This window comes from Rhinolophus sinicus, chromosome 15 (assembly GCF_057876585.1).
Source record: "Rhinolophus sinicus isolate RSI-liver-muscle chromosome 15, RSI-T2T, whole genome shotgun sequence".
NCBI classification, from domain to species: domain Eukaryota; kingdom Metazoa; phylum Chordata; class Mammalia; order Chiroptera; family Rhinolophidae; genus Rhinolophus; species Rhinolophus sinicus.
The window spans coordinates 40,052,492-40,066,070 of record NC_142515.1 but is presented as its reverse complement, the minus strand read 5'-3'; the positions used below and the strand labels follow the sequence as shown (position 1 = coordinate 40,066,070).

General features: G+C 37.8%; 1 protein-coding gene across 7 annotated transcripts in view; it reads left to right on the top strand.

Moving 5' to 3' along the window:
- SLC16A9 (solute carrier family 16 member 9) overlaps nucleotides 1-13,579 on the top strand; it is a 55,491-nt gene that overhangs the window by 22,836 nt on the left and 19,076 nt on the right. For all 7 annotated transcript variants that reach the window (XM_019731821.3, XM_019731817.3, XM_019731820.3 and 4 more), the window contains 2 exons: nucleotides 3,890-4,122; nucleotides 13,243-13,386. In XM_019731821.3, coding sequence (XP_019587380.3) covers nucleotides 3,927-4,122; nucleotides 13,243-13,386 — 340 coding nt within the window. In that variant the 5' untranslated portion in view covers nucleotides 3,890-3,926. The remainder of the gene's footprint in view (nucleotides 1-3,889; nucleotides 4,123-13,242; nucleotides 13,387-13,579) is intronic.

Sequence of the window (13,579 nt, the reverse complement as noted above, 5' to 3'; positions counted from 1 at the left end):
TTTCTCTGGCTCCTGTCCTATGTGTTGAAATGTCACCCAAGGCAGGGCAAGGAAAAGGTAGTTGGTGTATAAAAGCATTTCTGTCTACTTAGGTCTGAAAACTAGAAAGAAAAGGTAGTTGGTATATAAAAGCATTTCTGTCTACTTAGGTCTGAAAACTAGAGAGAAAGATACTTTTTCTCACTCTTTCACTTTACTCCCTCCAGAAAATACTGGCTTTATTCATGGTTCTGGTGCATTGCTTTATATAAATTGTGTACTTTTTATAAAGTGCTATAACTTGAAGATTTAAGTGAAGGACAGTCTCATATACATTTTTTTTTTTACACAACCTTTTAGTTTCATTAGAAGTTTGGCTATTGCTATCATATATTATCTAATTTAGAAGACTATATTTTCTTTAAATGGCATTCTAAATAGGAATTGCAAAGTACTGAATTTTCATGAGAAAGACCAGAATTATATTCTTTATTTTTACAATAAATTAAGTACTGGAGAGAGTAAACTTCTGATGAAGGGACATACTTGATTACTTCAAAGGATTTTGATATTTGGAGTATTTTGTCTGCTAACACAGTTGTGTGGTTGAGAGATTGGATTTTAGATTCTACAGTTTTGTAACATCTTTCAGTTTTCAGTTATTAGATATTGAAATATTAAATATTGAATATTCAGTTATTAAAAATTCAACTTATTAATTTATACAAAGGCCTGTGGCAGGTGGTGACATGATTTTTGCCCAGTGATCTGAATGTCAATGTGAAGATACATACAGAAGTTTAAGTAAATTGATGGGTGTAACTATGACTCTGTTAAGGTAGTCAAATGTCTCACCATCGAATTAGGGACGTGTGTGAATAGCTGAATGATATTGCTATTGTCTTTATTACCTGATGAAACCACAGCCAAGGGAATGGCTTGGCAAAATCTTTGGGTAAAGAACACTCTGTTGAACCTGACTGTAAACCTGGCATGGTGAAGAGAGACAGGAAGTATAGATTAAGCAGGAGGCCCTGGTAGGGGCAGGGAGGTCAGGCCTTGGGCCTCCAAATCCACTGTCATATGCACTTTTTCAGAATTTAGAAAAAGAAGAAACATTTAAAAAAATTTTTAAAATATCATTTTAATACCAAAACTAGTAAAAATTAAAAACAAATATAGAAAAATCTCACTTATAAATTTAACACTCCCCCCAAAATAGATTGACATAATGAAAGTAGTTCGTTATCGAAGGAAGATTTAATTCAATAATTCAAGAATAGTTTAATAATAGAAAATACAGAATTTATTACATTAAAAGTTATAAGGAAAATACCATAATCATCTTTCAATGCACTGGAAATGCATTTAATAAGTAGTATAAGCATTCTTTATAATAATACTCAAAAATGAAAAAAGTATGAACGCTCTGTTAAATTTGTGAAATAAATCTAAGCCTCAGAGGCAGCACCATGACATTTGAAGGCATTCCCACTAAAGTTAGGAACTAGACAAAGATGTACACTCTTATTATTTAACATTATTCTGAGTGTCCTGTTCTATGACAAGACAAAAGAAAGAAATTAGGAGTACACAAATTCAAAATAAGGAGATGACTTGTAGATTATTTGTAGATCATTATTTAACTGTATTGTATTGTATGTTGTATATACCGAAGAGAATAATCCAAAGGTCTACTGCAAACAAGAGGATTTAGTAAGGTAGTGGGATCCAAAATTAACATACAGAAATCAATAGACAAATCAAAGAAATAACCCCAATTATAATGTTAACAAAAAGGGTAAAATATCTTAAAAAAAAAAAAATAAAATGTTAGGGATAACTTGAAGCACTAAGAACACAAAAGTAGACTTGAACAAATGGAAAGGAACACCATGTTCTTAGATAGAAAAAACTCAGCATCATAAAAGTAGTAATTTTTCTTAAATCAATATATCGTTTCAACTTAATTCTCATGAAAATACCATCAGGTTTATTTTGGAACCAGACAAACTGATTCTGAAGTTCATATAAAAAGTAAATAAACAAGAAGTGTCAAGGAAATACTGAAAAGGTCTGCAATGATTGAAAGAGAGGGAAGGAACTTAGCCTCACTAGAACTTAAAGTATATTAAAAAGTCTTAAAAAAAAAAAAAAGACTTCGCAATTAAACTAATATGGTAATGGTGAATGAATAGACAGATCAATGGAACAAAACAGAAAATCCAGAAATACACCCACATAAACCCAAGAATTAGATAAGCATTACAAATGCCTTTTCACTTATGAAATGACACACAACATTCAGAGAATGCTGAGAAATGCACATTAAAACTATAATGAAATACTGTTTTAAAGCCAACAAACTGACAAAGGTCCAAAATTTTCACAACACACCCCAAATTGCTGGGGATGATATAAATTGATTCAATCCCTTGAAACCAATTTGGTAATACTAATTACAATTGCAAATGTACATAGCCTCTGACTCAGCAATTCCTCTTTTGGAATTTACCTAACAGGTATGCATACATACAAAAAAAGATATGTATGTATAAGGTGATTGACTGCAGCACTGTTTTTCGTTGTCAGCCATAGGGGACTAGTTAAAGAGTTAAGTGAATGCCCTACACAGAAACACAACGCTGCAAAAAGAAAAGAATAAGGAAGGTTGCTATTCTGATGTGAAGGATTTTCAAAATGTTTGTCAAGTGAAATAAAGCAAGACAAATACAAATGTATATACCATGCTATTTTTTGTGTGTAAAATATTAGAGGAAATCTGTATTTGAGTCACAAATGTATGCATAAACCTTTGAAGGATATAAAACAAACAAGAATCATTGGTTACCTGTGGAGGATATGGAAGTTAGGCAGGAATTACGTAGATAAGACTGTATTCCTTTTGTCATTTTTTTTCATTTTTGAACCATGTGAATGTTTTGTCTATTTAATAAGTAAATAAACAAATGTATAGTCATATGGTGAGGTAGCCATATATAGTCAGAGAGAGAGAGAAAGAGAGAGGGAGAGAGAGAGAGAATAAGGATGTTTGGATGCTCTCTATATATTGATAGGGAAAGATCTCTAAGGGTGTTAAGTGACTAAAAACAAGGCATGGAATGGAATGTACAATATTCTACTTTTTGTCAAAATAAAACACACAGAAATCTAAGACGATTTGCTTAATTTTGCTTGTATATGCATAAAGAAACTCTGGCAGGAAACTCAGGTTGGTGAGCATTGTGAGGTGCTGCCAGTTCCCCGGCAGACGCCCTTCAGGAATGAAAGATTCCTTGCCCAGACACTGAGAGGGCTGCTGGGAGATGCCTCCAGCTGACAGTCCTGTGGGGATTTATTGCCTCTTCCAAAGAGAGTCACCTCATCATGATCAACGTGGGGTTGTGAAGGGCCAGCTCCCCATGCCCAATTCAGGACAACTCTGAAGGGTCATCCCAGCTTTAGAAATCCCCTTTCTTCACACTGGATGGCAGCTTACCTTCTCCCTTGGCTGTCTATTCCCTTTCATAGGAAGAAAGCACTCTGAATAAACCTTGCTAAGAGTCTACTTCCTGGGAACCCAGCATGTGACCAGATCCAAAAACAGTGATTTCCAGTGGCTGGATAAGGGTGGGAATGTGGTCAGTGAGGACAGGGTTGGGAAGGAGACTTCTCTGTATGCCTCTTTATAATTAAAAAATTTTTTTTGACCCATGTGGTTCTATTACTTATTTGAATCATAAATAAAAAATCTAAAGTTAAGTTGATGTGTCAGTGATATTTTATGCTTTTCCACATGTATTTTTCGAGAACCTCTTTGATGTTTTAATTTAGAAAGATATTTTTAATTCAAAATACTGTGTTCCACCGGTCTCTAAATGCTTTTTCTTTTCTGTTTGTTTTTGTTTAGGACCTACAGAGAATACCCTTCTTGATTTCGCCTGACAATGGAAATTAAAAAGTCACCTGATGGTGGATGGGGCTGGGTGATTGTGCTTGTCTCCTTCTTTACTCAGTTTCTGTGTTATGGATCCCCGATAGCAGTTGGAGTCTTGTACATAGAATGGCTGGACGCTTTTGGTGAAGGAAAAGGAAAAACAGCCTGGGTCGGATCCCTCGCCAGTGGAGTGGGTTTGCTTGCAAGTAAGTGGGTACATGCATGCTTCTCCTTACTCACACTCTTTAATCATCTAATTATATGTGTTGCTTCATTAACACTGTGTAAGACATAATAGGCTATTTGTTTTTGAAGTATAACACATGTTTCCCTGACTTCATTGAGATTATACAACCGCTCTTTCACTGTAATAAATCTGTTTGAAAATATAAGAATTCTATAAGATATTCCCTCCTTGACTCATGTGTTTGTTACTATGTGCCAGGCAGTGTGCTGCATGCTGAATGTGAAAAGATGAACAGCAAAACACATTGTTCCTGCCCTTAAGAGGCTCAGTAGAGATTCCCATCTTTACAGAGAACAATAGAGGGGTTTTTATTTTCCTTTTAAGGATTAAAATCACATGACACTTCAATTTCTGGAGTAAGAGTTTGAACTCGCCTATAATATTTAGTGACTATCAGTCTAACTTACTTGGAACTATATAAGCCTGAATGTGCTAAAATTGTGCCCTAGATGGGGTCAGTAGCCCTAGGGTCTCTTCCTTTTTGCTATGAACTTGACATAGTTTGTTGAGCAAATCACAATCTCAGTTCTTCTGAATTGGGAATTACTGTAGGTTTCTTCTGGGGAAACTAGGGACGTTGAATGTGGTAATTTGTAAGGCGTTTTTCATCTCTAAAATGATTTCATGAAAACAAAATGCATTAGCCATTCCTTGTATTAAATGTGTTGTCTTCTCTGAATACTAAAGGGGACTTCTTAAGACGAAAAAAAACAAAGCAAAAACAGTTGCTTCCAACTGATGTATTATTACCTTGTTAAATTAAAACCAAGACTTGATCCTAATAACTATGTACAGTAACAGATGGGTACTAGATTTATTGTGGTGATTACTTTGTAAGTTATAGAAATGTTGAATCATTATTTTGTATACCTGAAACTAATATAATATTGTATATCAACTATAATTAAAAATAAAATAAAAAATATATACATTCATCTAACTTAAAAAGTAAAAAACCCCAAGACTTGAAAAACAATGCTGGATCATCTGGTCATGTCAGATAATTAAACATTACCAAACAAATGAGAATAATACTGTCATGTTTGCCCAAGATTTGTTTCAAAGGGTCTCAGTGAGCAGATATTCAGAGAACAAAGCTTCTTTTCACAAAATCTTTCTGTGTAGAAGTTGAGGGTTCAGGGAAGCTGAGATCTCCTTACAGATGAGTGGGGCGTTGAGGGTCAGAGCTGAGGCTGAGACTCTGAAAGCGGAACTGCAGCTCTACACTTTCTCTAAGTTCAGGCTGGACCAAGAGCCAGGAACAGCTCCCTCTACTTCTAGGCAGGATCGGTTACGTAATTTGCAGGCCCCAGTGTAAAATGAAAATGTAGGGCTCCTTGTTTAAAAAAAAAAAAAAAAGAAGAATTTCAAGACAGCAACAGAAGTGCAGTAAATTAAGTGTATGACCCATCTGAGAGCTGAGCCCTGTGCAATTGCGTAGGTGGCAAGCCCATGAAGCCAGCCCTGCTTGGGGCTGGAGAGACAGAGCATTCCACCAAAGTTCAGAGGAGACAATAAATAAGACGGGGAGTATTGGTCTTCAGTCAGAGACTAATTCATGTCCTGGCTCTGCCACTATTTAGCTGAGGGACCTTGGGCAAATCACTTAAATTCTGTGTCAGCAACTAGGTTGAGGAAGCACTTGGACGAGCTAATCAAAGCTTTCAAAGATGAGCACAGAATACGGAGACCAAAGGGTTCAAGAATGAAGAAATGGCGGGGCAAAAAAAAAGATGGCTGAAGAGCTACCACTTAATGTGTGTGTGTGTGTGTGTGTGTGTGAGTGTGCGTGCGTGCATGCGCGCGCACGCACGCACACTTTGAATGGTGTCCACTGAACATATGTGATATTGGCCCCCCCTTGGCTCTTTATAGCATAAATTAAGGGATAAATCCTGAAAACTGTGGTAATATCATATTAACAAGAGGTGTCTAGCAGTGTGTGAGCCACATTAACCCTTTGTTGAAAACTTTGTTCTGCAGACAAACAAACAGGTCAATAGTACCTTGAAAAGTATTAGGTTGGTGCAAAAGTAATTGCAGTTTAAAAGGTTAAAAATGATTGCCAAAACTGTAATTACTTTTGCACCAACCTATATATCTCATGTTGGTGACTCAGATGGTTGTCAGTAGTTCTTGACCAGAAAATTTCAACATATAATCACTTGGATTTGACACTCAGATATTCTAATTCAGTCAGTTTTTGAGGGGGTCCAGGTATGTGAATTTTTTCAAAGCTTCAAAAGTGATTTTCAGTTGGGAACCACCACTAGTTTAAGCCCCCTTATTTGGATTTCAATCTTGTGCTATGTGATAATTCTCTGATGTATGATTTGCTTTGACTTACTTGTAAAGGGAATTACTGTAGGTTTCTGCTTGGGTGTGTCACTGCTTATGCCATGATAATCATGAAAAATAAATTGTGTCCTATGGCCCTGGTTCTGGTGGGGTGTTGGTGAAAAATACACATAAATGGACATCTTTGCATCCTTTTTGTAAAATATAATTTATACATATGTGTTTACATATTTGTATATACATATTTTTTATAAAAGATGGGCTTTATGTATATATGTAGAATGTACAGGTGCTCTTAAATTCAGGAGTATGTATGCATTACTTGAGTCTAAAAAGCCAATTTCCTACCTGGCTTGTGTGGGGATGGAGGGTAGTTCCAGAAATCTTCATTTTCACTAGCTCCCCAGATAATCCTGACACAGGCCGGACATATCATATCTGAGAAAAATGAGTTATTTTCTTTATTCAGTTTTGTCCAGAGAAGGTGTCATCTTTGACCTGTTCTCTGATCTGACCTCTGGAGCTTTATAATTGAGCAAGGCACAGCAGAATAAGTACAATTGCCAGGCAGCATACAAATTCTATTTTTCACATTCTTGTCCCTTAAGTTCTCTAAGTGCCCCTGGTGGGCCGAGCTCAATACCAGCCACTTTCACTTACCTGGTCTTAGTTGCTCCTGGTATGGATGCACTAAGGTAGGCGTTATTATTCTCAGGTGTGGTGACCTACCCAGTCTGAAGCGCATTTTCTAAGAGAAAGTGACACCTGAGTCCCAGTTTTTCTAAACTGTTAAGCCTGTTTCTTCCTCTTTACATTGGAGATAATAAAAGTACTACCTTATATGAATGTTGTGTAGAATAAATGAGATACTGCTTGACATATGGTAAGTGCTCAAGAACGATCAGTTATTAGAGAACCAGAATCACCCACAGATAAAATTATTCTCCCAAGCAGTTCCAACCAAACTGTAGAATCTATTAGGTTGGTGCAAAAGTAATTGTGGTTTTGCAACTATTTTTGACCTTTTAAGCCGCAATTACCTTTGCACCAAACCTAATACTAAAGAAAGGGACCCTTCAGGATGAAAGACAAAGATATTTCTAGGAGGGTGGGCAGGAGGGAGAGCTGAGACTCTGCCAAGGTTATGTCTAAGCATCTGTGATTTAAAGGTCCTCCCTTGTCTCTGGCGAACCTAGATTTGGACAGTAGCCAGAGGAGCATATTAGAATTATGAAAAGACAGTAGTTTGTAGCTTTACACTCTCCATGATCTTAATTCCTTCTCTTTGGAACTTGAGTGATTGAAGAAAAATACATCTTCCTCTGGCCTGTACAAACAGGTGATCCTCAGGATGAATAAAGCTGAGTATCAAGCATCCTACCTCTCTGGGCTATACATTGTGACCAAACTCAGCATCATTTCATCCATCCATAGTCTCCTCTCCTCTGTGCTATGGATGCCAAGATAGAAGACATCATCTGTGTTTTTAATGGGTTTGTAGTCTCAGGGAAGAGACAGCAAAAAGGGTTACTGTTAATTTGAGACATCACAAATACCAAGGAGAATGGCAAGGTCAAGGCAATCTCTGGAGTATTACGGAGACAGGTTGCGAGGTGGGCCAGATGGGAGGATGGGTTGTGTAAGGCGGATGGTCAGGGAGAGGGCAGTCCATGCAGACTCCTTGTCTGCAAAGACCTGGAGTCTGCACAGTGGCTGACACATTCTGGTAGGGTAAATTTGTCTAGAAAAGGAGAGATTGTGTTGGGAAGTGGGATGGTCATTCTTCAGTTATTCAAACACTAATGTAGGTATTGCTTTGAAGGTATTTTATAGATGTGCTCAAAGTCCATAATTAGTTGACTTTAAGAAAGGAAGATTATACTAGATAATTTGGATGGACCTGATTCAATCTGTTGAAAGGCCTAATGAGCTTTTCCAAAACAAGAAATTCTGCTTTTGGCCAACACTTCAGCCTGTGCCAGGGAGTTCTGACCTGCCTTTCCTGACAGCCTGTACTTGCCTAGCCAGACCCCACAATCAAACAAGTCAATTCCTCGCAATAAACCTCTTAATATACGTCTTCCGTTTCTGTTTCTCTGGCTGAAACCTGAATGATAAAGGAATGAAAGGTAACTGAACTAGAGAGCTACCATGACCTTGCATTGTTTTAAAATGAGCTTGAGTACTCTTTGGTTAGATGTCACTTTTCAAGTTCAAGAAGGGTGGGACCGTTTTTTCACACCACAGAGTTGCTGAAACAGCAGGGAGATATTTTGTTTCTCCAAAGTGCCCTCAAACTGCTAAAGAGTCAGTAAATCTATCCCCAAGTTAATCTAGTGAGTCAGCATGACCAACAGGCTTGCCCAATGAGTTATGAGTGCTGGCAGAGCCCGATTTGACATATCTCTATGATTTTGCCCCGAAGCACTGCTAACTCTTTCAAGTGGCACTGAATTTCTGCCTCCTACAAGGATTCTGTTACACCAACCAGTTCCCAGTGTGCTAGGCAGATCCAGGATTGGTGAGAAGAATGGCAGGTTTTGGTTAAGCTTTCTGTCAGCACTATGTAAGGCCGCCAAACCAACCAACAAGCAAGGCAATCAGCACTATACATGAGATAAAGGATTTGAGTGGGTGTGGCTCCTTAGTGCCCCCCTCCCCCGGAAATGATGAATTTAAAATTCCTGGTCTCAGCAGGATGAAGGAGTACATGACCTGCTCTTTTGTTGGGCTCCCAGCATGAAGGTAGAGGTGTAGGACTCTCGTGGGCCCAGTTTGCTCTACTAGGAAATCCTTCTTCCTCTGCCGGCACACAACCTGGCAATTGCTATATTTTATTTCTTACTATACCATCACCCTACTTACCGTTTCTGCAGCAAACCTGGCCCTCCTACTACTTTTGGAACTCTCTGAAACTTTTTGAGAGAGGGAAAGGGCATGGAAGTTCATTTATTTCCGGAAGAGAATAATTTCTTTCCCAAAGCTACCTTATTAGTAAGTACAGATTGGAAAACCACATTATGGTTCTGTTCCCTCCACGTTGAAAGTCTTTTCACCCCTTTTGTCAACACAACCATACTTCACGAGCCAGTCCGAGGCTCAGTTCCTTGGCCCATGTGATCTCTTCTTTCTGAAATCTCAAAACCAATGATCTGAACCTTTCTTTTGGTGCTTATTGCCCATGGCCTTAGGTTTTGATATGTGTTGGTTATGCCTTCTGGTCTAAGTCCTGGATTGTGTGTGGTCTTCTCCGTGTCCTCTTCTATCATGATATGACACTACTGCTGTGTGCTCCAATACAGTAGACCCTCGCCACTTTGCGGTTATGAAATATGGCTAGTTCAAGTTGAGATGTGCGATAAGTGTAACATAACAAATACACACTGGATTTCAAAACAAAGGTACATTAAATATCTCATTAATAATATTGAAGTGTTCAAATGATACTGTTTTTGGTATAATATGTTAGATAAAATTTATTATTAAAATTAACTTTACCTCTTTTTATTTTTCTAATGTAACTACTAGGACGTTTAAAATTCCATATGTGGCTTATATATGTGACTCCTTCTATTTCTATTGTGTAGTGCTGCTCTAATGGATGCTCGGGAAACACTGAAGGAATATCAGTGATCAAATATTTACATTTTGTTTGATTAATGCAGATCTAAATTTAATGTTACTAACATACTTTTGAATTTTAACAAGTGTTTTCTTCCTCCATGCTATTTTTTTAACAGCCAGCAAAAATTTAACTCTGTTGTTGCTTCCCAAATTACCCTGAAGGGCTGAAGGAGACAATTTCATCACTTACTTATAGATCTTTCTGACTTCCTAAAAATGACTCATTCTTCTCATTTTCTAATTCATAACAAAACACTTTTTCAGTTAGTGTTTTCTTAAGTTTGGTATTTCGGATGGATTTTCCTGTTAAAATACTGGCACAGAATATCCCCTTCTGTCATATGAATACATCAGTCTACTCTTTTGCACTGCTTCACAGTAGAGTAGACCTGAAATGATGGGTTAGTTCATGACCAGGGAGGGGTGTGGGACAGCCACAGATATTGAAACCTATGTGTTTCCTCAGTGGTTATAACCTGGCCTAAAATATGCACTCAAGAGATTCTCTGGTACAGAGAGAGAGAAAGGGCATGGAAGTTAATTTATTTCTGGAAGAGAATAATTTCCCTTATCTGTAGGGGATATGTTCCAAGATTCCCAGTGGAGGCCTGAAACCATGGATAATACTAAACCGTATATGTACTATTTTTTTTCCTATAAATACATTCCTGTAATAGTTTAATTTATAAATTAGACATAGTAAAAGATTAAGAACAATAACTAATACTAAAATAGAGCAATGATAACAATATACTGTAATAAAAGTTATGTGACTGGCTTTGGGGCCATTATTAAGTAAAACAAGGGTTACTTGAACACAAGCACCATGATGATGAGATAATCAATCTGATAACCAAGAGGGCTACTAAGTGACTATAATGGGCAGAGAGCATCTACAGCATGGATCTACTGGACAGAGGGTTGATTCACGTCCCAGGTGGGACAAAGCAGGATGGTGAGAGATTTCATTATGCTACTCAGAATGGTATGCAATTTAAACTTATAAATTGTTTCTTTCTGGAATTTTCCATTTAATGTTTTCAGGCACATGACACATTGACTGATGGTAACTGCGGATAAGGGGGGCTACTGTAACTGGCAAGAATGTTGGGCTTGGTGTCATTGGATTCTGGCTCTCCCACATACTAACAATGAGATTACGGGTAGATTACATCATTTTTCCATTTGCGGTTTCTTAAAACATTTTTTTGTTGTTGAAGTAAAAGACATACACAGAAAAGTGTACATATCATGAGAGGGTAGCTCGATGACTTTTTCACAAACTACGCATATAACATATGCATGTAAATGAACACATTTACGTCAAGAAAGAGAACATTAGCAGTGCCCTGGAAGTTGGGCTGTCCTCCCTTCTGGTTATAATTCCCTATGCCCTACAAAAGACAACTATTCTGACTTCTAATCATTGATTAGTTTTGCCCTTGTTTGGGCACTTTTTAGACTTGGAATTACACGATGTGTACTTTTCTGTGTTGGGTGTCCTTCACTTCACATATGATTGTCAGATACGTTTTATCGCTATACGCAATTGTAGGTGATTCATTCTCACTGCCATATAATAGTCTGTTGTATGAATATACCAGAATGGACCTGTCCATTCTACTGCTAATGTACATCAGGGTTTCTAGGTTTTGGCTACTACGAAAAGTTCTGCCATGAGCATTTATTTATGTATATAAGTTTGGATGCAGTTCTTTCTGTTGGGTGTATCTCTTGGTTTCTATTTGGTGTGTACATAGAAGTGGACCTACTGGGTTATACAGCGTGCTGTGTTCAGCTTTAGCAGATAATGCCAGAAGTTTGTAAGAGTTCTGATCGCTCCACTCCCTTGTTGACATGATTGTCTGTCGTTAGCCACCTGGTGAGTGTGCTTTTTAAAAATTGGAGATAATAATTAATATATTATTGTTGAAAGGTTGTTGTCAACTCAATTAAGGAATACTTCTCTTTGCTTGCAAATAGTCCGAGCTCTTTCCTGTACCATGGGCTTGGAGAACCTCTCTGAGCTTCTGTTTTCTTCCATGTAAATGAGACTGTTGGGCTGAATAACCCTTAGTGCCTTTTTATTTTCTAATATACTAAGCTCTGTAGTTGTAGGTGCTTCCCAGGTACAATGCTAGAGGGAAAGAATTTCACTAGCACTTAAATCGTATTACAGGAGAAGTTGCCCACTTATGTACAGAACAGGTCCAGGTAATGGTCACTTTTGCCTGTAAGTCAGCAGCGTGCTTTCTCCCCCAAATTCCAGGTTACACATGGAATGAAGGACAGTGGTACTGACAGACTCGTGCCTGGATGCGTAGTGTGGTCCTCCATTTGGCCCCACCTGCCAGAATATTCTCTAGAAAGGGAGTAACCACCTCGCCCAACCTCGTCCGTCTACCTGGTTACTATTGGTTGTATTCAGTCAATCAATACATCTATTTTCATCATAATTATATGACTGGCCTTGTGCAGGAAAGGAGCCCTGGATAGGAAAGGTGCATGAGACAAAAATCCTCAGAATAGTATGAAGGTTAAGACGGTGGTCTCGGGAGTCAGGCCACCTGGGTTTTTACTTCCTCCTCTGTTCCTGTGCTGGTGGCAGCTACTGCTGCCACTCCCATCACTAAAGAATGAGCACTGATTGGGCACTTACTCGTGCCAGGCCTTGTGATCAGCTTTGAATCTGTGCTCTCATTTGTCTTCACAATAACAATGTGAGGGGGCCACTGTTATTAATCCAATTTGCTGATGAAGAAACTGAGGCACAGAGAGATCAAATAAGTTGCCTGAGATCAGTCAGCAAGTTGCAGCATTTGAATTTGAAGAAAGTCTGACACTAGAATCCCCATTGCTTAACTCTGTGTCCTTACCATCTTGAAATTATAATTTCCTTATCAAAAAAAAAAAAAAAATTTGAGGATAACAATAATTTCTACCTCCCAGGGCTGTAGTAAAATGAAAACAAAATGAGATTATTTATGTGAAATACTTGCATGGTATCCCGCCCATAGTAAATACACAGTAGATGTTTATTATTACTGTTGTTACTTTATGATGGGAAAAATCGTTTTACATTTATGATGGGATGGATAATATGATTGTGTAAAGGCAATTACTGCTAATTAAGTGAATATTTCATTTATTGTTTTAGGTCCTATCTGCAGCCTCTGTGTCTCATCTTTTGGAGCAAGACCTGTGACCATCTTCAGTGGTTTCCTGGTGGCTGGCGGCCTAATGTTGAGTGGTTTTGCCCCTAATATCTACTTTCTGTTTTTTTCCTATGGCATCGTCGTAGGTAAGAAACCGGGTCACTCTAACTTTTCTAAGCTCCAGGAGTTAATGATCATTTTACCAAAGTTAGGTTTATTATTCAGTTAATCAAAGGAGTGAAAATGGTCAGTAATAACTTCCAACAACCACGTCACCAAAAATTGTTGTGTTAGTAAAAGATCTACCAGTGAATCAAAATGTTTGAAAGAATGATTATG